This window comes from Phyllostomus hastatus, unplaced genomic scaffold (assembly GCF_019186645.2).
Source record: "Phyllostomus hastatus isolate PE091 unplaced genomic scaffold, TTU_PhHast_1.1 phas_contig_29, whole genome shotgun sequence".
Taxonomy (NCBI): Eukaryota; Metazoa; Chordata; class Mammalia; order Chiroptera; family Phyllostomidae; genus Phyllostomus; species Phyllostomus hastatus.
In genome coordinates, this window is record NW_025333835.1 from 13418449 (window position 1) to 13444783 (window position 26335).

At 36.5% G+C, this 26335-nt stretch overlaps 1 protein-coding gene across 4 annotated transcripts in view; it reads right to left on the minus strand.

Annotated features, from left to right (window-relative positions):
- DIAPH3 (diaphanous related formin 3) overlaps positions 1-26335 on the minus strand; it is a 465949-nt gene that overhangs the window by 361433 nt on the left and 78181 nt on the right. For all 4 annotated transcript variants that reach the window (XM_045839232.1, XM_045839231.1, XM_045839234.1 and 1 more), the window contains one exon: positions 2863-2993. In XM_045839232.1, the coding sequence (XP_045695188.1) occupies positions 2863-2993 (131 nt within the window). The remainder of the gene's footprint in view (positions 1-2862; positions 2994-26335) is intronic.

A 26335-nucleotide genomic window follows, 5' to 3' on the forward strand; every position in this document is an offset into this window, starting at 1 on the left:
AATGTTAACCCTGAGGGGAAAAAATGCCTAAAGTCACAAAAAAACAAAGAGCTGATAAGACTGGATTTTCTGAGACAAAAATCTTATCCTTGACAGCTGCATCAAATTGAGAAAATGAAGATGCATTCTAGAATTACTTTGCTATATGCATAGATGGGTATGGACTAAAATGCTTGATATCAATCATAATGATGTTAGTGTCTACCTTTTTACGTTTCCACGTCAATGTGTCTGATAGCTTAAATGTAATTGCTGACTATGTCAAGATCCACTAAAAGTAATATTTGATCATTTGAAGAAGTTACTCTCTTCTTTAGTGCTTCAAAAATAAAGCAATTTTGTCTTTTAGCGCAGAAGTGTCACCAAGAATATTGAATAATCAATAAAACTTCAAACAGAAGAACTTTGTGATCTTCAAATCAACTCTTCATAAAACAAGCCAAATAATCTGTTATTTAATGCACTAGTTTTTGCATAATTCACTATCTGGATAGTAAAAGGTTGATGTGGCTCATAATTCCTAGGCAGAGTTTCAGAAGTTGACAAGTGGCTCTAAAAATATTGCATACCAGCTGGGGGAAAAGAGGTGGCACCTCCTACCTTCTCCTTGATTTTTGAATTAAGTAAATCCCGATCCCAGCATTGGAGAGCCACCATTAATCAGTTTACTTGTTTCTTTTTCAACTCTACTTGCAGACATTAAAAGCTTTTAACTATAATTTTCTCACTAGCACCATGTAACAATGACCTCAAAGGCTTACAAAAATTAGAATTCTTTCTCTCTTGGAATTTAGTTACATACTGTACCTAAAAAAGAAAATAAGAATAACTATCAGCAGATACATAGTAACAGCAGCAAAGTGTGTTAAGATTTGATCATAGGCATCATTTCAAGTGTTACGTGTACAGCTAAGTCTTTCCTCTAATCAGAGCACTAAGCACAGAAACGTTCTCAAGTAGCTTTTCAATTCTTCAATTCTCTGTCTACAGAAAGTGCTATGATTTCAGGAAAAAAGTCTCCAAAAGATTTGTTATTCTTTTCTATTAAAGAGACTACTTCTTAGGGAATATCCACATCACTTGTGGAATCCTGATAATATATTCTAAAACAAGCCATTCTTGGGGAAATAATTTGATTTTTACTTAAATTAGGGTCAAATAAAAGAGACATATAGCATTATTTCCCAGTGTTTTTAGGTGAAATCACAAAAAATAATTGTTTCTATAGTAATGTGCATAAACTTATACATGAAACCCTTTCAGTTTTTCTTCTGTTATCATATTCACCTACTCAAAAGATGAAGATGAAGAAAAGGTAAAGTCTACTTTTAATTATATTGAAAAGCCAAGAATATTTCCAGCACCCTACCAGATAAATTGAAAAATGAGTATATCTCCCCATCAACCCCAAAATAGCTTTTCCTACATGTCAGCTCCATAGGAACAGTACCAGAGCAGCTCTGCCATTTCCTCAAGCCGCACATCTAACATAGTTCTTGAAAGGTAGCATGTGCTTAATAATTATTTTGTGAATAAATACATTTAACAACTACAGATTAAGCTAGAAACTAGGGTTCTTCGTGTATGACTATACCTCTAAATAAATTACTAATTCAACTTAGCTTCTAACACTAGGCAAGGTTAAGACTTGCGAAGGCTAAAATCCAACTTCAGGTTCAATCAACAAATCTCACCGAACACTTCTGTGTGCTAAGCACGGTCTACTAAAGAGAGATAAATAAGAAATATGAAGTCCTTGGTCTCATGTCCACTATTAGTTTACAGCCTACAAAACAGATTAGGAGTGGCAAAATATGAAAAAAAATAAAGAGAAAGTTGAACCATACTAAATATTCTTTGCTCTCCATACTCCTTGGTCAAACCTCACTCACTTTCATGGCTTAGCAGGCAGAGCCCTTCTGTTTTAAATACTTGTACTGTCAAGGATTTTGTCATACTATCACCTAACTATAGGGATGTCCAAAAAAACAAAACAATCAGAGAGAATGTCAAAAAGATTCTTTTACACATTAAAAACTAATCACAATTTGTCATTCTAGCCCTCAGAACAGATGCACACATACACACACAAACATCATGTCCACACATAAAGATACACTCCTGTACACGAATAAGCACCGACATGATACAATAATAAGTTAAAGAGATCTACCTTAGGCCCTTGGAACTGTGAAATTCTAATTCTATAACTGCTCAGATATTTTATAATTTCTGCTTGAAAATTTTTAAGAATATACTCAGCTAGAAAGTCTAAAAATTGATGTAGAGACATCCCTATAGTAATGCTGCCAGATACAGGACACTCAGTTGAATTTAGATTTCAGAAAATCATTTTTTCTAAGTATAAACATATCTAAAATTAAGATTTTACTGGGCATCCTGTATTTATATTTGCTAACTCTGGCAACACTAATCTAACACCACCATTTCCAATAAAGGAAAAAGTAAATTAATGGTACTTCTGGCTATGTTCAACAGGAACAACCAATATATGTGTAATCCCCAAATTCTGAGTGAAACTCAATCACATTAAGTTAGTAGTTTCTGATCATGATTATTCTCTGTAAAAAAAAACACTAAGTTTTTAAAAATTCTCAGAAAAAAGTGAGCTTTTTTTTTTTAAGTCCAAAGTCTATGTATTACTCAGTAATAAATACAAAAGTACAACTGACACTGTATTTCTTGATGCATAGAAATTTCGTGAATTCACTTTTTACCTTAACTAGTTGTTGAGGTATTCAGGCTCCGGATTATAGAAAAATTATTAAGTAAAAATGACAGATTGATAACTGCTGTTTAACTCAGCAGCACACCCTGATGATGCTCAGACACAGGAATTACCTCACGGGGTTACTAGTCAAAGATACGCGAAGTGACTCCAGGCACGTGATAAGTCTCTCATCTGCAGCCCCCATTTTCAGTTCATGGATGAATTCCTGAGGTGAGATCTGCCGACTTCTCTTAAGACTTCCCTGTAAAGGAAGTTAAAAAGAATTTTTTAATTCATACCGTGTGAAGATTATCCATTACAATAACAATTACATTAACCTCACCTTTCACATTAACAGCTGCACACAGCTCCTTGAAGTCTTAACTATGAGAGGAAGATTCCCTTACTTCCTCGGCCCATAAATCTGTAAATTCACAATCTATGGTATCCATGAAAACAGTAACATAATATCAAGGGTTGCAAATTAACACAACTGTTTCAAATCAAAAAATATAACAGGCAATAAAGTGTTTATCATAGAAAATATTTTAAAATATTTTAGACACACTCAAAATAAAAACCAAAACTCAATACAAGGATGGCCCTATTAAAATAAATACTCCAAGCAACACAAAAAGCCTGAGATTTCGCCCTGCCTACAAGCTAAGTCAGCCTGTTAAGGTTTCATGGATGCTGACAGAAAACACAAGAATCCTAAGATAGAGTCAAAATACTTGATTATGCACATATTGGATCCCCAACCCACCAACTCCCATGGGGACAATGCAGGGCCCCAATGCAGGGCGATGGATGATGGATACCTGCACAGGCAGGGGACTGCATTATACAGGAAGAACACTGAGTTTGGGGGACAAACCATTTTTGTAGTGAACCCTAACAGGCTTGCTCATTACCCATTGACAAACAACACTTCACTTCTAAGGCTACTCACTGCAAATGCAACCCTGAGAAATGGCCCAGGTAAAGAGCAAGCATTCAAGCCTTGAATTCTTGGCAAAACCAAAAAATATATATACAGTATATTCAGGGCCCGTGACAGACTGCCTTTCCCAATGATAAATGTATCTCATAAGAGATTTGTATTCAGAATATTTAACAAGCTCCTACAACTCAATAGTAATGACAAAAACAGTACAATCACTAAAGAAGATATACAAATGGCCAATAATCACATGAAATGACGTTCACAATCACTTATCAACAGAGAAATGCAAATGGAAACAAGTGAAATGCAAATTAAAACCAATTAAATAACACTACACACTCCCTAGAAAGGTGGGGATGTGAAGCACTGGAACTCTGCTACAGGACCCTGGTGATTTAATATCAAACTGCTGCTTTCCAAAAGAGCTCTGACCGTCTCTTTTAAAGCTAAGAATAGCCCTGGCTGGCGTAGCTCAGTGGATGGAGCACAGGCTGCAAACCAAAGCATCTCAGGTTCGATTCCCAGCCAGGGCACATGCCTGGGTTGCAGGCCAGGACTCCCAGCAACCACACATTGATGTTTCTCTCTCTCTCTCTTTCTCCCTCCCCTCCCTCTCTAAAAAGTAAATAAATAAAATCTTTAAAAAAAAAAAAAAGCTAAGAATGTTCACTGACCAAAGGACTCGACAATTGCACAGCTAAGTGTTAAGCAGGAGTAAATATATACATACAGTGTTCAGAAGAGTTTTATTCATAGTAGCCAAAGACTGGGAACGACCTAAATATTCATCAACAAATTGGGTTATATCCATACAATGGAATACTACACAACAATAAAAATCTTTTTTCACAACTGATAATGCAACAAAATAAATGCATCTAAAATAACTATGCTGAATTAAAGAAGCCAAACAAAAAAGAGTACACAATGTATGGTTCCATTCATATGAAAGACCAAGAACCATTTGTTAGTTTTTCTCCATGACCATTTCAGTCCAAGGCATAGAAGCAGACCTGTTACTTTTTGGTGTGTTTGGCTACAAAATAGGGTTAAAGGTGAACATCTTATATGGGGTAGCAAGTCGATTTTTCTGATAAACATTGAGAAAAACAGACTATACTCACTGGTAAAAAAACATGTCTTTATCTCAGCCATATTAAGTTTCTCTAGCTTGAACAATTTATTAGGCAATAAATTGCCTAAAAGCCTCTGCATTTTCACCTGAAATCCCTGCCTCTAACACCCTTCCCTCTTCCCCAGACCTCACCACCACCACACATCATTGCACAGTCCTGCTCCTCGATACCAGTGAAATCTGAGCTCAGGGTAACTTCTCAGGGAAGGCTTTCTATGAGCCACACAAACTGAGTTCCTGATCAATAGTTTCCTGACCTAAAACACTCCCTACTGTGTGTGAAAATAACTTTTACCTTTATTGTATAAAGGTTATAGTGAATGCCTACTGTGTGTCAGATCCTGTTTACATGATGTACATCCAGAGGTAAAATAAAAGACAAAAATGGCTCCTAAGTTTTTGGTCTAAGCCAAAATGTGGTGCCATCTACTGGAATGGGAAGGAAGGAGAGCGGGTGGTAGGGAATGTTAAGAGTTACAAGACTGAGAAAATGACATTTTCCTAAGAAAATAACATTCGAGTGGAGATGAAAATAAAGAGGGAGACAGATATTCCAAGCAAACAGAAGAGCAAATACAAAGCCCTAAGGCAGGAATTCACTTGGTATATTCAAAGAACAGCAAGAAGATGCATCTACACCCCAGCGAACAGGACAGCTAGAGATGACGGGGACAGACACAACAGGCAGGCTTCTGATGCTGGACATGGGATGGGAAAACTACCGTCTGTGTGCCAAATGTTTTTTATCACTTTTGAGCTAAGAATGCTTTTCACATTTTTAAAAGCTTGAAAAAAAGAAGAGGAATAGGAAGCACAGGAGAGAGGGAGGAGAAAGATGAAGCAGCAGCAATCACGGCCCTATGGCCACACAAAGTCTAAAATGCTTACAGTCTGACTGTTTAAAACCAAGTTTGTGGGCCACTGATAGGATCCTGCAAACCATGGTAAGTGCTTTAGGTTTTATTCTGAGTGGATGACAAACTATTAGAGGGTGCTGAGCATAGGGAAGATGTAGTAAGCATTTTTTAAAAATCATTCTAAGTCCTATGTGGCAACATACTGAAAATGGCAAAACATGAAACCAGGAGACCAACTAGAAGGCTATTATACTGTTAGGTCAGGAGCTGGTGCTGGCCTGGTGTGGGATGCCACTGATGGAAGACAGGAGAGTTGCTCAACATGAAGGTGGATCAGACAAGATTTGCTGACAGTTTGAATGTGAGGTATGAAAGAAATAAAATACAATGATGATGCCAAAGCTTTTGGTCTCAACAACTAAATGGATGGTGTTACCATCTACTAATCACTATGACCTTATCCATATCAGCTTGAGTGGTGGGTAGATTGAAGATAAGCCTGATCAGAACTTTAAGGGAGAAAACAAAACAAAACAAAAAAGAATGGGCAACACTTCTGAAGAGATTTTCTATAAAGGGAGGGAAAGAACTGGAGCACCAGCTGTGGGGTGATTTGGGCAGGGGTGGGAGGGGCCTACCATGCTTGCATGCTGATAAGAATGATGAAGCAAAAGGGAAGAAATTGGTGATGCAGAGGGTAGTTACAGATGCAGTGAAACAAACAAGCGAACAAAAAAAACCCGAGTGAGGGGCAGAGAATGTGAGCTACTACATAAGAGGAAAGATTGACCTTACACACAGTTGGGAAACTGTGGAAAGCGTGTCACTATAAGAAGAGCAAAAGCAGAAGCAAAGAGAACAGATTCAGGTGCAGTGTGAAGTCTGGTGATTTGGAAGTGAGATATGACAGTTCTATTACCTTGACACTCTCAGTGATGGAAGCAGCAATAAAATCAGCTAAAATGAAATGAAAAACGCAGACCTGGAAGTATGAGAAGAAAAGATATGAAATCATTTTCAGAAAGTAAAGAAGTGCACTGACAAGATCTGATATCTGTTCAGATATAGGTCACGAGCTTGTTGGTCACCTGTGGTCGTTTGGGAAATGCCCGTCAGTATGCTACATGCCTCCTCCTAGCTGCATGCTGTACTGAAGTGCAAGCACAGAGGTGGGGAGTTTAACCGAGGGCAGAGGTTATGTGAAGAGGCCAGTGAACTGATGGTTTATGCAAGAGAACAAAGGCTTGTGTGTCTAAGGTCCATAAGGAGACGAGTAAAGGCACGGTGAGGTTGCAGAGGCAGCAAACATTTTTAAAAAATGGTAGAGTTGATGGATTAACAGTTCTAAAAGGGTTATAGAATTTTTTTAAGATTTTATTTATTTATAGAGAGAGGGGGAGGGAGGGAGGGGGAAGGAGAGGGAGAGAAACATCCATGGGCAAGAGAGTCACAGACTGCATGCCTCTCACATGCTCCAAACTGGGACCTGGCTACACACCAGGTGTGGGCCCTGACCAGGAAGCAAACCAGCAACCTTTTGGTTTGCGGGCAACTCCTGAACCACTGAGCCACATCAGTCTGGGCTAAAAGGGTTACAGAATTCTTAAAGTGAGAATATTTAAGTAAGTAGAAAAGACAGATGATGCTGAGGAAATGATGTTTGTAAACCATATTTAGAGGTGATATTTTACAATCCAAGACAATGGGTGGTTGAGATTGGTTGGAAAAAGGTCACTGGGAGTGATGAAGTCGAGGAAATAAGAGCATGGAATGTTGGATGCATCATCTATGTGAATGATGAAGTCAGTGAGAATAATGGCTGTGGTAGTAGCAGGAAGAAAAGCAATGAGCTAGGGAGCCAATCTGGTAGGAGCAAGGAGTCTGTCAGCACATGCCAGCACCTCTATGTGATGCCATCGTCTCCACTAGAAGACATCTGCTAGGGCAGTGTGTGCTTCTGCTAATTCATCACTATGTCATCAGCCCCTGGAAAAGGCTTGGCATCCAATGAATGAATGAGCTCATAATAAAAAGGAAGGTGTACATAGACTGAGGATTGAAATAAGGTAAAAAAATTCTGAAAAAAAAAAAAAGATTACTCAGAAGGAAATATTTTGAATTAAAGACATAAGGAATAGACTAGATAATTGGGAAATTAGTTTTCAGCACAATTTCCCCCTTTTATTATATTACTCTCAAAATACAGGTTTAAAGGAAAATTGAGGAGAAAATATTGTTACACAAATAATCAGAAATATTCCTTTAAAGCACAGCTCTTCTTGTGTTTCTCTCATTTGATACAACTTCAAAGGAAGTGGGAAGTAGGAAGAGAGAAGGCAAGGACACTCACATCTGTAATCTACAAGTCCATTAGCCATGAAGATGAAAATACTTAGGAAGCTTTATCCCCTGTGGTATCAAACACATTACTGAGATAAAAATGCCTGTCCGATATCACAAAAATTAGAAGAATATTTATCCAACATAATTTTTAAATCTTTTTTAATCCCATAGTAAATTTTATTCTAAAACATCAAATGCAGAACAGAAAGTAAAGCACATATATCACTCATTAGATTCTTTATTAAATATATTCTAAGGTAAAAAATGTAACACTCACTTTCACACTTATTTCCTTTATCATTTCTATTTCTCTAAAACCAAATATTCTTGCATTAAAGGTAATAGTAACCATTTCCTTTGACTCATCTTAGAAAAGATTCTTCCATATCTGCCTCAATGCCTACATGTCAAATCAGTTCAGATGTAAAAATTATTATTAAGTGTATGTATCCTCACTCTTTGATCTTATTTATTTGTTTGCAAAGTAATTTGGAATATCATATCTATGACAAGTTAAAAATATATCATACCTCAAGTTACCAGTGGAAAATGGTAAAAAACTTCCTTTCATTTTTTCAAATAATTGAATGATTTCTATATAACCATGGAGAATCCATCATTACAAGATGGCCTGATTTTCTAAATAATATAAATAAAAAGCTAAATCTAGAAAGTCTGATGCTCTGCAGGATAGTGACACAGCACAATGTCAGTGTGGGCCAGGACAGTGACCTTTAGTACCCAGTAAAGTGTGGAACACAGGGCCATTGCTTTAAGCAAAAGTTGCCTAGATTATTTGAGACATCACAGAAATCAGAAATGATATTCCTAAACATTACTCCAACTTCTGTAAACTGTTATTCAAAACATGAAATCAAACCTTGTTTCTCCTGAAAAGTGGCCTATATTACAACTCACCATTCAACATCCTCAACTGCAGGTGATGGTTTTGTCTTTTAATCACATTTTTAAAATGCTGATTTTCTTTCTGAATTTAACATAAAGACCCAAAATATATAGCTTCTAGAGGTGTAACTTTTTAAATATTGGGAGACTGAAAGAACAGGTTGAAACTACAAATGATTTTTGTATGCTGTTAGTTACTAGATTCAAGATCCTTCTCCACAAACATTCATAAACGGCAGAAAACAGAAAAGTTCCGTGAAAATAAAGCCAAAATAAGTCAAAAGGCCTCAGTTTTCATAGTTATGAGAGAGTGTGTTGCATACTCTTGCACGGGTGTATGTGTCTACCTCTACGTCTGTGAGTTTTTATCTGTCAGTAACTATAAATGAACTGTCTCAGTTTCTTTTTAGTATTATAATTCCTGAATTCTTAGTACCTATTATTTAGGTGATGAGACTTGTGGAGATGAATAAGATGATACAAAATGTAGAGCCTATTTAAAGAAATAGTTTGCATTGATAATAACAATATTTTAAGAAAACAGCAGTGTCAGCACTGTAAAAAGAAGAGGGGATGAGCACAGTTGATGCCAATGGGGTAATTATAATCTAAATTACTGTCATGTATATTGCTATTAAAGTGCATTGCAACAATTTCCTTACATTTTTCAAATGATTTCTAGCATCTCTCATGTCACTGATCAACAGAAACATTGTGCTGTCACTGTAATACAGATTGCTTGTTTCAGAGCATTTACAACCCCAGCAGATATCCATTACCAATAAAAATCTGTTATTCAGAGATGGTATTATGCAAACTCATAGTAGAAACTAGGAGTGATGTAAAGTACTGCAGAAAGGTACGTTCACCAACAAAATAGTTTAGCAAAGAGTTTCCTTAAAGTGTTATTTATAATTTTTTCATAAACATTAAATGAGCACCATTATATACCAAAACCTCTGGCTATAATTTTACAAGCTTCTTTTAAAATATATTAAAAATAGCATATATTAAAAGTTTAGAATTACCAAGTACACTTTTACAAGGAAATGTGATAAAATGTAAAAAATATGCTGTTCTCCTTTCAGTACCTAAAATATCTTTATAAAGGAAAACAAAAATTGATCCAATGCTAGTTTTAGACACTTAGAAATTAACTTGAAATAACAATAAAAGAAATTTCTACATTTTAAGATGGTTCACTATATTCCCAACACACTACATTTGCCTATGGCCCATCAATACCTAACTAGCATCAACTTCCCTCCCATCCACAGGAAAGCTTTCCTACATTGGCCCACTGCTTTCAGTAAGACACTTGAATATTTAGACTACTTTATGTATTTAAGAAGAGTTGTTGCAACTGCTGACTGCAACATCCTGGTGTTATGAAATTTCTACCTGCTGACCATGACCAGAACCGAGATGTTATTTTAGCTTATAAGCCTTAAAAGTGATATGCCAGAAGGTAACAGTCAACTGCTTCTACCCAAAGCCGGGTAATAGCAGTTGCATAAGCAATGGGGAGCCACACGCACAAGCACATTGCATCAACTGTAGCACACAGTTGTAAGAAGAACGAGGGTCTCTCTGGACTAACGTAGCATGGTTTCTAGAATATACAGGGTCTGGCAGAAGCAACGCCATTGAGTGTGGTTGGTAGGGCACGTGAATGTCTTGCACAAGATGGACAACAATTTGAACATTTCGCCTGAAATGTCATACGGTGTGCTTGAGTGTGATGTTGTTATGTGACATAATTGCATGCTTATGATTTTGTAATAAAACATTTTTATGTAATAAAGAAGGGGTTATTTGTGCTGGATTCAGTATATTACCTTGTGCTTATAAAAGAAAAATGAGGAAATGCATATTTTTTTATTTGTACAAATAATGGGGAGAGAAGAAGATGACACAAAATGTGAAACTAATGAGACTGTATACCTTTCAAGGGGTGGATGGGAACATGATGAAAACAGAGTAGAACAGCTTAGAGAAATGAGGGTGAGTAGAAATTCTTGTCATACACTTTTTGTGGAGTTTTGATTTTCAAACTATGTCAATGTTCCATATACTCAGGAAGAAAAATATAAAATCAAGAAGAACGGGAAGAAAATCCTAAAGTGAAATAAATCCAAATCAAATGAACCTAGCTATATTTCAAATTCATAACAATGTCAGAAATAAACTAGAATATGAAAATGGAAAGTATCAGAATAAACTCTTGGTTTGGGTAGAAAAAGGAGGGGGCTATTTAGATAGATGATAAATATAGATAGCCAAAGACATAAAAATAGATATAAGATGGGTATTTGTATGTATATTTTCTATATAATATATTATTACATGTTTTATATATGTACACATACATACGCATGTATAAAATATGTATTTATATTATCTATCTATATATACACAATATCAAAATGTGCATGCATGCATATATTCACATGTCATATGTATGTGCAAACATACCAGTATATACATACATCCTAACTACCTTTTAGAAGACCTAGCACACCAATATTGATTTCCAAATAGAGTCCCCAACTCAAGGGAAAATTCCTTGGAGAAAAAGCTGACTCCATGACTGGAGCTAGGGCAGTACAGACTGACCGTGGAAAATCCTATACAAGATAGTAAGGAAGCACTCAAAGGATGATGGGCTATGACCAAAAACAAAGGAACCAGTTTGAAGGGCTTTCTATCCACCAAACCTGCCAGTGTGGGGGAAGGGGTAACTGATGAAGGACACAGCTTTTCCCTTTGTATTGATAACAACGTGCTGGAGCTAGATGTTGGGAAGGTACTTGCCAATGAGTTGTATACTGCAAAATGGTTAATGATCTTATTATATTATGTAAATTTTACCATAAGAAAAAAGTTTTAAGGAACACTTCTAAAACAGAAAACAAAGTTAATTTGTAGTGTCAGAAGTCAGGACAAGGAGTTATCTTGAGGAGGAGGAGGAGGAGGAAGTTTAGTGACTGAGACAGTCAAGCTTGCTGGCGTTGTACTAATTCTCTGGCTGGGTACCAGTTAAATGGGTGTGTTCACTCTGTGATGACTTACCTAGTGCTATATTGAATATTTTTTACTTTATTATATAAATTTAATTTTAAAATATTGAAAATTCAAATGTACTAATTTTTTATGCTTTATGTACATACACATCCATATCTAAGGTTAGGTATGTTCAAATTGAATGCCCTTTAAATCTTAATTTAGGTTTTAAAACATACCATTTAAAATATTTTATACAGGATAACATTATATATTTCCTTGCTGAAAAATAAAAAGGGGAAATGAAAAAATAAAAGGGAAAAGTTATACTGTGTCAAATAAGGCCATTTGTTTTTATTTAGCATCTTTACTATACCTTTTAGAATTGGGTTTACTTCCATTTGAACAACAAACTGTATTTTTAAAACTTAAAAAAAGCCCTGGCTGGTGTAGCTCAGTGGATGGAGTGCGGGCTGTGAACCAAAGTGTCACAGGTTCGATTCCCAGTCAGGGTACATACCTGGGTTGCAGGCCATGACCCCCAGCAACCCCACATTGATGTTTCTCTCTCTCTCTCTCTTTCTCCCTCCCTTCCCTCTCTAAAAATAAATAAGTAAAAATTAAAAAAAAAAAAAACAACTTAAAAAAAAATCAGCCCAAAGTTAGGGGTGGAGGCTGATTAAATAAACACGTATGTTCTAATTTGGCAGTCTCTATTTGACGGTTCAGTGAAAGATAAATCTATTCATAGATCTGAACGGATAGAAAAAAATATGCTCATGCTTTTAGTCACTGGTTCATTATCTACTTTATTGTGTTGATTATGTTTATGTAAAAAGAAAAATCACAGTGAAATTTCATTGGACATTTAAACACACACACTTAGGGGGTGGGGGCGGTTAAGATAATGCCAGCTGTTCTCGTTTTTAAAACTAGGCAATTTGGTTTTCAGTCCCTCCAGGTAATTGCACAATTATTTGCCTCCACAATTCTAAGTAGTTTTTTAAAGTGTCACTGTTACATTTATGATGTAAGCATGTCTTCCTTTTCTCTTCTTTTTCTTGATTTATGGAAGAAAACCACCTTGCCTCTGCATATACACATGCTAGCCTACCAATCCAATGTTTATGTTAGTAATAAGGTTGAAAATACAAAACAGTGCAAAATCAACTTCGAAAATACCTGTATTCTCTCATCTTGTGACAGCAGGCACATATTTCCTTTTTCTTAATTAGCAGTTTTTAAAGCTGTGCAGTTTGTAGATCAAAGCAAAGGAAGGGAAGGAAGGACCCATAGTCTGCAGGGTGGATGAAGAAGGGAGCAACATGAACAACTGAATTGATTACAATGAAAGGAAGCAACCGAAATCCAACAAAAAGAGGTTAATTGTTCATTTGCTCATGTTCATCCTCCTTGTAACTAAGTATACAGATATGACAAGACAGAAACAGTCTCATATCTCTTCTCTATTTCCCGGAACAGCTGGCATTATGTTCTAGCAGATATTACGTAAATGCTTCTTAATAAATGAGAGAGTAAAGAAGGTAATGAACTTCAATTTACTTAACTACTTTGTTCCTTCTAAAAGCATCCACAAATGAAGTCTTAAAACTTTGGTAGTCACATGGCAACAATTTTATAAGTACATAATTTCTAGGATGTTCTATAAAACCTAGCTGTCCTAATGTAATCATTCAATAAACATGTATGTAAATGTCTGTTATGTACCAACCATTATGATGAATACTGAGACTCAAAAACAGTCAAAAAAGAGAAAATTCTACCCTTGACGTTCTCATCATCAGGTGGGAAAGAGTATCTGAACAGTTACAAGTTGGAGGAGCCTGGATATAAATTCATTCTCAGTGCGTAGAGGGACATGTCCTAACCGTCACCTGGGTAATCAGTGAAGGCTTCCTTGATTCAAGAACCAGGTCTTTCAGGATGGGGAGGGGGAAATAAATAACACAGATAATGTGGGGCAATGCACAGTGAGATAGAAGAGCTGGGAACTACCTGGCTTGCAGGTGATGTACAGAGTGCGGAGAATAGAAGCACAGAATACACAGAAACCTGATCGCTGAAGGCTCCTGCCTCAAACCAAGGAAAGTCAACTTTAACCCACAGAGAGCAGAAGTCACTGCATGATTGGAAATAAAGTATGAGAAGCTGTACATTAGGAAGATACTCTGGCAACAGTAAGGAAGACAGAAACATGAGCCTCTGAGGCAGCTTACAAAGTTAGAGAGAGAGAGAGACAAGGCCAGTTCAGGTGAGCTTGTAAGAAAGAATTTATCTTCTCAGTTCTGTTGAAACCTTTAAAAAAGAAAAACAAACAGCTGGGAAGAGTTACTGGAGTTGATCAGGAAGCCCAACATGTCCTAACTCCAATGCACTTAAAGACAAAATGCAGGAGGATCATTTTTCCCGCTAATAAACACAAAGGAGCCTCTTTCTAACCATCCCACTCTTCTCGTAATATTCAATGTTCTACCAGGAAAAAGACATTTTTTTCCAAACCTACCTTTTTGATCCCATAGCCCACTGTTCTCTTTCATGGACACCTCGCTACAAGCTGAACAACCTCCCGATCCATGTGTGCACATCAGTTTCCCCCCACACACGTCTCTTCTGGTGGGAGCTCCACAGCCTTGTATACCTCCACTTCCCCACCTCCAAATGTTTAAATCCTACCTGTCCCACATTCCTACTCAACACCACCTTCTCACTGAAACCTTTTCTAATCACCTCAGCATGAGGTAATTCTGACCTCCAGGTTACCACTTCAAATTTCTATCTCCTATTGCACTTCAATTATTTCTAGCTGGCTTCCATAACATACTTATACATTTTATGACTCCCACCATATTAAAAACTCCTTGGCAAAAGATAAGTGTTGAGCTCATCTTTATATGCATTCCAGGACACAGGAACTCAAACCATTTAAGAAATTTTATAAATCCTACCCTAATCAAAACTACATTAGGGCAGTTGGCTAAAACAATCTAGTTACACCCATTCTTTCATTTAGCATTGTTCGCTGGGCAGCTGTTACATGCAGCTACTGTTCCACAGGTTAAAAATAGTGAAATGAACTAAACCAGGAAAAATCCCTATAACTTTTAGAAATATACTTTTCCTTCCCAGAGGAGTTTCAGCATTATTGCTAGTTAGACAGTGATTCAGTATATTTCCTTTCAATTACTTCCTAAAACTTTCCTTCAGGTATCTACCAAGCACCACCTCTCATGAACTACATGAACAAATGAGGATTTCTGTCCTGGTAGAGAGGATGAGCATGTCGATTCTCGAGCTCCATGCTGTGGGAGAATCTAGAAATATAGTAAAAATTAACTAATACAAAAATAACTAATACAAATTCTTTGAGTTTCCAGGCCTGGTCTTATATATTGACTGATTCTGCTAAAGTGTAGCCTACAAGAGAGCAGGCACATGGTCAGCTTTGTTCATTACAATATCCCTACGCCTAGAACAGTGCCTGGCACATAATAATATTTATTTTTAAAAAGTGAATGAAAAAGATTAAATACTTCTATTAATCTAAGACACAGAGTGTGATTACAATCACTCAAAGTAAAGAGCATGACTTGAAGGCCTGCCCCGTGTCAATCCATTAACTTATTTTCATTTCTGGTTTGATTGTAAAATACGATTTTCATAAATCACCAGAGTAGTTTATAAGCAGGCTCTCTTCTCAGCCTGCCATTCCCTACATACCATTATTAAAGAGAAAAATAAAATATAACACTTTCAATAAAGCATCTTTCTTTATAAATAGGCTAAGAACATTCAAGTAGATAGATAGCATAAATTCACAGGAATATAATTTTAAGTGCAATTTCCACTCATTGATATGTATCATAAGCAATAAGCCATTTATTAAGCATAAAAGTAAAGGGTTATCCTTGAAGCACTAGTACCCAGAAATCTAATAATGGGAATGGAGTAATTCACACTTGAATTTTTAAACGAGAATGCATAACAAAAATAAAATTGTGAATATAAGAAAAGCAAATATCCTGTATGTTATAAATACATTACACAACTACTTCCAGGTAAAAACAATTATATCAATTAAATTCTGGAATGTATAAATTATTTTCCCATTTTTACAGTCCATATCATAAGTTATGATCCATAATTAAATGCAATGGCATTGCTGGTAAGTGTTTAAAAACGCCTCTCAGGAAAACAGTAACAACTTGTTGGTAGTATTTGCCAATCTGTGTGAGGTAAAGACTCCCAAATGGCTGATTACAAGCAACTACTGCAATGTTACTGAACATGACAGAAAAACTGGATCTAGAACACCTCTGAAAACTGCACTGTGCTAGACTAATTTGCATTTGGTACATACTGTATTTATAAATCATTGACTTATCCATCAATAATTTATTCTGCATATGCTACATTCCAGGTTAGAATGGAGGCATGATAAAAATGACAAAATCCCAGCCCCTGAAGCCCACCTCTGTACTAAGTAACAAGTTAACCTAAATAAATTAAAGCTCTATATGCTTTAGTAGGGTGAAGAGGCATATACGTATACAGTAAATACGCAGACATACCTCTTTATTCAACCAACATTTATATAGGTAGCCGGCCCCCTGGTAGTGTACAGAAATAAAATAATTAGGATGTAATCATCTCAAAATTATTTCCTTTACATAAATAGTAAATCTATACCATCTTCAATTTATGCCTAAAGGTTAGTATCTTTGGTGTTTTTTATTTTCTTTAGTTTGGCAGTAAGATTTGAAATATAACATTCTGAAATCTTTAAAAATAATTTCTGTGTAACTAAACCTGTATTGCCCTTGATATGGTTTTCTTAATTTTTAAAATGCTTTATTTATTCATTTGTGTACATACATATTTGTACACAAATTTTTTATAAATCCATAAAAGCGAAAAGTTATACTAAGCTGCTCTATATCCCTTCCCATTGTAAGGTAATCCTTGTAAAATTCCTTGTCTATATCCTTCCATATTTTAATCAATGCTCACATAATCATATGTGCTTGTGTTTATACACACATATGTAATTGTACAGGTGGAACTTGGCTTTTAATTGTATTATCTTATATAACTTTCTGCATTTTACTTTTCTCTGATTTAGACATCATGGAAATTTCTCCATCTAATATGACTCTAATTTATTCTTTTTAATATTGGCAAAATTCTCCATGGTATGGATGACCAAAATTTATAGAAATGTCTTTTGTTTCCAGGTTTTAAACATAGTAATAACAAAAGAAACATATCACTGTGAGTATGTCCTCACCTATTGGTGCCTATATTTCTTTTTTTTTTTTTTAATTTACTGCTTTTATAGTGAGAAAGGAAGGGAGAAAGGGCTGTTCCACTTATCTATACATTCATTGGTTGCTTCTTGTGTATGCCCTGAGTGGGGATTACATCCACAACCTTGGTGTATCGAGATAACACTCTCACCAACTGAGCTACCTGCCCAGGGCTGGCGCTTGGATTTCTAAGTCATAGATTCCCTGGGTCAAAGAGCACACACATTTCTCTTTTTCATGAACATATCAGGCACCTTTCCCACAATACTGTATCATTTTATAACTCCACCAGCAATGGATAAAGGTACTTTTTCTCCACTAGAAAAGTAAAACTATCTAATGGGAGTAAAGTTATTATTACATGTATGTAATCAGTACTATCTTACTATAAATTCCACATATGTATTTATGTTTTTAAATTTGTTCTTGAATTATTATTACCTCATTTTTTAATTGTTTTTTTTTCTTTTTTTTCTAGTCAACTCATATAAGTTCACTATAGGGTATAACTATTTAGCCTTTGTCAAGATCATTAGAAATATTTTTTTAACCACATCTCTTGTCTTAGGCCTATGCTTAGTTTGGCATACGAAGAGTTTTGGCTTCTGTTTTGAACAGCTGATTATACCTGTTTTCTTTCACAGTTTCAAGCTTTCCATTTCTGGGAAAAAGTTGTTCTGTAGTCAGAGAAGACAACACCAATGTTCAGAGCTCAAGGGAAACTGGAGAGAAAGTCCCGCCTTCAGACCTTCCTTTTCCTCATCCTTCCCTTCCAAGTAGAAAAGTCAATACAAGGTCTTCTTTGCTCGTTAGTTCAAGCTGGATTTCTAATACTAACAACTAAAACAGATGTGACTAATACTGTGATGTACTTACCCAAATGAAAGTTTGTTACACTGCGGTTTTCATGCCAGGACCCAAAAATCAGCATTATATATTAATAAATTATTTCCAATTCTCTTTACCCATGTCAGTTTCCCTCAATCCCCATATTTTTTCATTGCATTTATTGAAGTAACACTGGTTAATAAAATTATATGGGTTTCAGGGGTATAATTTTTGTAATACACATCATCTGTACACTGTACTATGTGTTCAACACCCCAAGCCAACTGTTCTTCCATTGATCTCCCCTTTACCTTCTCCTACTTCCAGCCATTCCCCTTTTCCTCTGGTAATCACCATACTGTGATCTATGAGGTGGTTTTGGGTTTGTTTTCGGTTTTGTTTTTTTTCCCTTTGCTTAATCACTTCACCTACTTCACCCAGCCCCTTACTGCCCTGCCCTCTGACAGCTGTCAGTCTGTTCTCTTTATCTGAGTCTAAATCCCCAGGTGTTTACACAGAGAAATTATCACTACATAGTTTAAGGAAAATGAAATCTAATTATTTCTTAATGTACAACAGCTAAAGCTTGTGAAATTTATGTAGAATTGACGGTATTATTTAAAGTAGTCCTAAGAACTAGGCTAATAATACACTTAGACTTTCCATTTGACAAATGTGTCTTTTCCTTAACACATAACATCACACAATTTTTATCTTTTGTGTTTATCTTTGTATACCATAAGTGAGATAAGCTTTATTTCCAGATACTCATCCAGAAAACTATGGATATGATAGCTAATTCTTAATTTTAGAAAGTATATAAAATTTTACATTTGTTCTCATTTTAAAAGCCAGATTCCTAAAGGCTTTATTCCAATAAATTCTACCATTCCTCCACTTAAGATAGAGGAAGGTGAGAAATTAAAAGTTCATAATAACCATCTGGTAACAATGAAATAAGACAAAACTGATGTCAGTGTTTTGCTGCCCCAATGATCCTGTGCCGAGATCACCTCGTGCTTGGAGGAAGGAAGTGAGAAATCAGACATGCAGGCTCACCACACAGGTGAACTACAGGAAGATGCATATAAAGAGGTCTCTGGATCTGGGGCAAAGACAGATCCATGAGCCCTTCAAGAGATCTCTAGGTGATTTTAATAAAGCTCACAATGAATTTACCCAAACTGAACTTCAGAAGCCACACTCGAAGGCAACAACAGACTCACTGAAGCTTCTGGTGCTGTCTGCAACACCCACACGCAAATCCAGAAGCAGAATATGCCTTTAGTCACCAGACCTCCTTCCTCACCTACACACAAGACTCAAAGTTACCCATACCCAAAGGCAGCATGAAGATAGGATGAGAGCCAGTCATGTGATACTAACCTCATATGCTACACTGTTTCTGTACCTTTTTTTAAATTCCCAGACTCATGAAGAAAGCTCTTGCTTAATGTGAACCCCTCAAATGCACGTTGTTTCTTTATCTAAATGATTTCCTATGCACGTAGTCTAGCTTCTTACTTGATCTTCCAATATTCACTTGCTCCTCAGTCTGGCCTTACCCTCAGGGTTACTTGATTTGGTGTTAATTAGCCAATTGTGGTTATTCTGGCCTCTTCTTTGTCAAAGAGAAAGTAATTTGAAGGTTCTAATTTGTCCATATCATCTTCCTTTTCTGAGTTCTACTTGTTCTAGGCTTCTGTAGATGTGCCTCAGAGTTGACCATAAGTTCACGTCTAAGGCCCCCTACTCTTTCTCAAACAGATTCACTTTACTGTTGAGATATGATGGGAGAAGGGAGGAAGTGGGCTATGTAAGACTACATTTTTTATAAAAATGGGTCTTGCACTAACCAAAACTCAGGAACCATTAGCCTGCATTATTTGTTCATATTTTTCAACCTCAAATAGTCCCTCAAGCTAGAGTTCAGATATTTTTACTCATATTCCATTCATACTCTCATAATACCTGTTCAAAACCCATTAGCTCTTTTTGAAACTATCCCTATCTCTGCCCTACTCTTAATGTATGACTTTGCACCTTGCTTCACTAACACAGTGAAACTAGGCCATATGAATTGCCTCAATTTTCCTTTTCCATCAAGGAAATCAGTTTTCTTCTATCTTTACCAGATCTCACTGTCCAGAGAAACATTTGTATTTCCTTATTTTTAAGTCTTTTAACACTAAACCATTTGTCTAATCCCAGCACCTACTTCACTGATTTGGATACCTGCCCCATTTAAACTCTCCCAGAGTTTCTGTTACAAAAGTCCATCAGGGAACTCCTAATTCTTATGTCTCTCTCAGTGCCCATCCCCCACTACTCCCTAAAGCCGAACACTTGTATTTTTCCACTTGAGCCCTTCTCTCCCTAAACTATACCATATAATTCTCCTCTACCTCACTGTACCATATCTAAAGCTGCAGAGCAGTTACCGCAGCTCATCACAGTCCTCTGCTGGGTTTCTCCTCCTCTATCATTCCATGGAAGCCTTTAACTGTGGCTCCACCATTTCTCTCCTCTTGCTCAGTTAACTTCATCGATTAGTGTCCATGTTCACTGGCATAAAGACATGATTAAAAAATTATCTCTGGCAACATTAAAATTTTCCTTGAAATGGGGAATTAAATATCAAAAAACACTAGATGACATGTATTTTTATCAAGAAGTACCTTATAGTACTTACTATAAGTTAACAGCCATTAAGAACCTCTAACAAGCCTCAGAATAAAAGAAGCTAGAATATAATCAAGGACACTGTAGAAACAAAAAAATAAAAATATATAAAATAAGGCTGACACTTTAGAAGTTACTAGAGAAAGGACCAATCATTAGTAATGCTTTTAACCTAACATATATGCCAGACACCAAACATGCAATAACAGCATGCAGCATTTCATTTAAACTCCATGACCACCTTGAGGTTGATATTCTCAAACTCATTTTCCAGAATTGGGAAAAGTAATAAAAAATGTTAACAACAGTTATCTCTGGTGAAGAAATTACAGTTTTGCTGCTTCTTTTTGCTGTATATGCATGTTTTACAATGACTATACGTTACTTTTGAAAACATGGAGTTTTCAACCAAATGGTTTTGAAAGCAGGGATTGAGTGACATATCCTGGTAAAGATGCGAAGCAAAGAATTTTCAGAAATAGAGGGTAACTTAGCTGTTATCAGATCTAGCCTCTGGTTTTTCAGGTTGAAAAATATCAGTTCAAGTAATAATAAATTCTAAGGCACACAACAATCACATGAAATACTTCAAATATAAGTGATGCTTTTTACATATTTTAATGGAGCCATATACCTCTTATGTGAGTCAGGTCTCCAGGTTTCCTACATGTTTCATTTTCTGTGGTATGACAGCATCCAGCGTTATCACACATAGGCAAATGCTTAATATACATTATTTGGCAATGATCACAATCTGAACATTTAAATTATTCATAGATGTATCCAGATGTTTCCAAAACTTAAGTTCTGTAAATAAAAGCGATTATTAAATGAATGCCAATTTACTACAAGAATGTAAAATGCATCTGTGTGCTATTCCAAGTTACATTTAAAAGCTTTGCCAACAGCATACTATCAGGTCTGCTGATTTGTTTTGATTTTTCTAATTGAAATGTGGTCCATGTTATCAGGCCATCTGCACCACAGGAAAATGACTTGGTAAACAAGACAAAAATGGTATTTTCTGTTAGAAACAACATCCGATTTTATTTCTGCTAAGAAAACACTATAAAAAAGGCACTTTCTGGGACCAATGCTGCAAACTCGGAGGAAGGTGCCACAGCAGCAGCAGCCATTTTGCACTGTCTGTGTGGCCAGCTAAGAGGCCGACAAGACCCCAGGTCTCACGGTTCACTCCCTAAAACAGAGTACCAGGCGTTCCCAAACACTGGGCTGCTGCCAATGATCCAGCACTTTACATCTCACTGTATTCTCAGCGGCTTACACGGTTTTGTCTCTACCAAACTGTGAGCTGCCTGACGTAACAGAGATCTTGTTTTGTTCACACTGGCTTCCCCAAGTTTCTTTCACATAGGAGAAAGAATGTATTACTGTAGTCTAAAATCAGGGATCAGACACTGAAGCTCATCACACATACCTCGCCATCCAAGTCGTTGCTCTCCCTCTTCCCTAGCTCTTATCAGTTGCCTCTTGTAAGTGCTCTGACCAGGATCAACTCAGCAACCCAAGCTTTTGACCTGACTGGGAATCGAACTGGTGACCTTTTGCCTTGCAGGACAAGGCCCAACCAACTGAGCCACACCAGTCAGGGCATCTTCCCCGAGCTCTTCACCCTCTTCATTTTTTTAATCAAAAACAAAAACAAACAAAATGAACAACCACAGTTTATCTGCAGAAATACACAAAAACACCAAAATCTAAATTGTTTGTAATCCCGCTAAGCTTTTTTACTTAAGTACTAGAGGAAATTGAAATTCTTGCCTCCATTTCTCAAGTCTTAGCCTGAGATATACAGTGCAAATGATTTTTACAAATTTGGTGAGAATCCAGCCAGAGTTTTCCTTTAGTTGGAGAGATGTACATAGGCTCCTGTCATTCACAGAAACAAAAATCGGTTCAGACTGTACACATATTTCTGTGTTTTTTTAATATTAGCTCACTCTCCAAGTGATAACTAACTCATTCATTTTATTATGCTGTATTATCCATCACTGCGTGAATGTGCTGAAAATTACTTAATCACTTCTCTAATGATGGATATTTGGGTTGTTTTAAATTTGACATTTTACACAATGCTACAAGGAACAACTTCATACATAGATCTTTACAAGTTCATGCTACTGTTATAAAAACAGAGTCAAACTAGTGAGATTGTTAGGTCAGTAGGACATAAGCTTTTTTATTTTGATAGATACTGGGAAATTATAATCCAAAAGGCTTACATTGCTATATATTTCTACACCCTCACCAAACACCGTCAGCAATCTTTTTTACTCTTTCTGCTTTGACAGTTGAAAAATGCCCTCCATACCCATTTTAATTTACATATTGAGATTGAACATCTTTTCAAAGAGCTGTCTGCCATTTGTATTTCTTCTCAGGTAAATTGCCTATATGCATTAAAATTTTTCCTATCAGGTTATTTATCTTTTTCCTAAGGATTTGTAGATGTTCTTTACAGATTAGTGATATGGAGCAGACATTTTCTTCCAGTTTTTTATTTCTTCTAACTTTGTTTACTCCCTCCCTCTCCCCATCACCATCTATATGGAAGTTTTTACTTACATTAACACATGTACCCACGTTTTGCTTTATAATTTCTGCATTTAAACTTGCTTATACACTCTCTGACTCCAAGGTTATTTTTAGTAAAATTACCTCAGAATAGTATTCTACATTTCACACAACTTATCTAGCCCAGTAAGGAAAAGTGAGGCTAATATTAAAACTTCAATCTTAACTAATTGAAAATTTCTCCCCTTCCTCAGTGTGGCCCTCACTCAGACTACGAAATCTACAGTGATGAACAGGGATGTGGTCCCGCACTATTTTCCCACCTTGTTCTTCAATGCCATGGCCCCCACTCATCAGGTTTCCTCCCGCACCTTCAGAGCTGAAGAAAGGGGGGAGGAGAGTTTAGGATGCAGAACACTGCAGTAATTCAGGTATCACGGTTGCACTCTGGTGCCCCTGTCCCCTGGCTGTGGCTGAAATGCAATCGCTGTCCTCTCCTACGGGATGTCCCTGTGGGTTACGCAGAGACTCCCTTGCTGTGACTCAGCAGTCCAGCCTTACAAAGACTCTCTCAGCTGGGGTCACTATATGTGCTGGTGGTTCCCTCGGACAAAACTCTTCCCAAGACAACTCAAAGTCCACTCCCTCCTGAGAGGTCCACATCCACTCAATGTTTTCGTGCAAGTCCCACTTTTCCCCAATAGGTCTAATACTTTTTCCTTGTTCTGCCACCACAGAAGCTCACTCAGTCTCTTGCCTTTAGAGTCTACCATTTGCAGTTTCCAGTTCCCATGTCCTCAGACTGGAAGAGACACATTCAACCTCTGAGAGGCTCTCTCAAAGGAACGCTCATTTAGCTCTACTCCATCACAAAGATTTGGAGACAATGCCATTGTACTAATACACCTTTTTCTCCAAAGAAAGCCTCTGTAGCAGTCTTCCATTTTAAAAATATTTTTACACCTATTATTCTATGTAGCCTAGAAGTGAAGGATGAGCTAATGGCAGCACAATCAGCTCCACGATCTATTTTCACAGCCACACTGTTCTGGCACTGCTACCTTCAGCCTTTGGGCTTCAGCCAAAACTCTGACAAAACAGAAAAAGTCACATTCAATATTTCTGCTACAGAAACCTTAGCTTCACTGTTACAATAACACTTTTTAGGCTTTTTCCAAATCAAAACAACCTTAATATTATTGCAGTTGGATGCCTCATCTTGAATTAGTTGATTTTTAAAAAATCTTCCTCTGTGATATCTTGTATTTTCTAAATTTCCTGCAACAGTGCATCATTTTTTAAATGAGAAAACACATTGTTAAAATTGTTATATTTTAATACCTTTATTTAAAATATTCCAAATTAGTCAAAATCTAAACTTGGGCTTCATTAATCTTAAAAAAGCATTACGGAACAGCAAAGGATTACTTAAAGCATTCTATTCATTCTTACATTTTGTACTTATTCATGTTGCATTAAGATATTTGAATTCTGATCAGATCTCACAAGAAAAGCATCCCTTCTACAAAACTGCTAATGTAAAAGTATTCAGAGATCATATACTTTTGTCACTGAAGAACAGACCAAGTAGTAAGAGTGTAAGAGCCCTGGCCAGTGTGACTCAGTTGGTTAGAGCATGAGCTGATAAACAAAAAGGTCACTGGTTCAGGACACATGCCTGGGTTGTTGCAGGTTCAGTTGCTGGGCAGGGCACATATGAGAACAGTCCCTGGGCAGGGCACGTACAAGAGGCAACCTATAGATGTTTCACTCTCACATCAATGTTTCTTTCTCTGCCTCTCTCTCCCTACCTTCCCCTCTCTCCAAAATCAAGAAGCATGTCCTCAGGTGAGGATAAAAAAAAGGATAGTAAGATATCATTCAATGTTGGTTGAAGACCACCTCATTAAATATACTTTTTAAGTTGTATCTTTGATATTAATAAATTTAAATTTGAGCATCTGAATAAATGAATGATACTTGGAAAGTTACTTGATTACAAACAAGTTGATCTTAGAATTTCTAATCACTTTATTTAAACAACCTTTGTGTCCCACAAAAATTCTCAAAAATGACAGGGAGAAATGTATAAAGATCATGAGCTATAAAACTGAAATACTTAGTGAGAAAATAAAATGAGAACACCAGTTCCTATCAAATTTGCCCCAAAAATGTAATCTGAAAAGAAGTGAATCTTGGGAGATATACATTTTGCCAACTGCAAGATACCCCCAAATCTTAAATCACAATGAAGTTCAAATAAGAAAATTAGGAAAAATACCAAAATGTAACAGATAATGTGCCTCCTATTAAAATGACCAAAGAGATTACACATGTACACCAAGACCAAGGGTTACCTCAAGATAAAATTAATTTATTTTAATTACTATAAAGAGTATGGCCTCAGCAATTTCAGAGCACTCTAGCATTAGTGAGCATGAGTTATAAGGGGAGGTAGTCTACATGGCTACATGAAGAAGCCAACATTCTTCAGAGAGGCCACTCCCCAGCAAAAGGGGTACCAGAAACATTAACACAAATATCTGCGTTGTGCTGCATCAGGAATTCTCTTACTCCAAGAAGCTGCCGGTCTATCGCATTACTTCAATAGATAACTGCAGGAATTATGTGAACAGTTAAAAGAGCAAAAGCCTACGATGCTATGGGCATACACCCCATTACGTTCACAGAGAAGATGTTCCAATGAACCAAGTAAGCAACTCGCTGTCGCTTGGCTTCCTATATATACTAACCTACAAAGAGAGAAGAGAATACAAGAGTTATTTTCTCCTTAATAACATTTCTGATTGTAAATGAAAGTGATACTTGGATTTTTATACACCAGTCTCTATTAGCTTAGATTGTATACCAACTCACAAAAGCATAGAGTCTTAGCGTGTTGATCAACCAAGTTTGTGAGACTTTTAGACTTTTAGACCTGTCACATGTGGACAATCATGAATTAACAAACGTAATACTGCCTTAAAGGGATCTATCCTATCCAGATGACAAATGACCTAGATCCACGTTTTCATATCTTTTTCT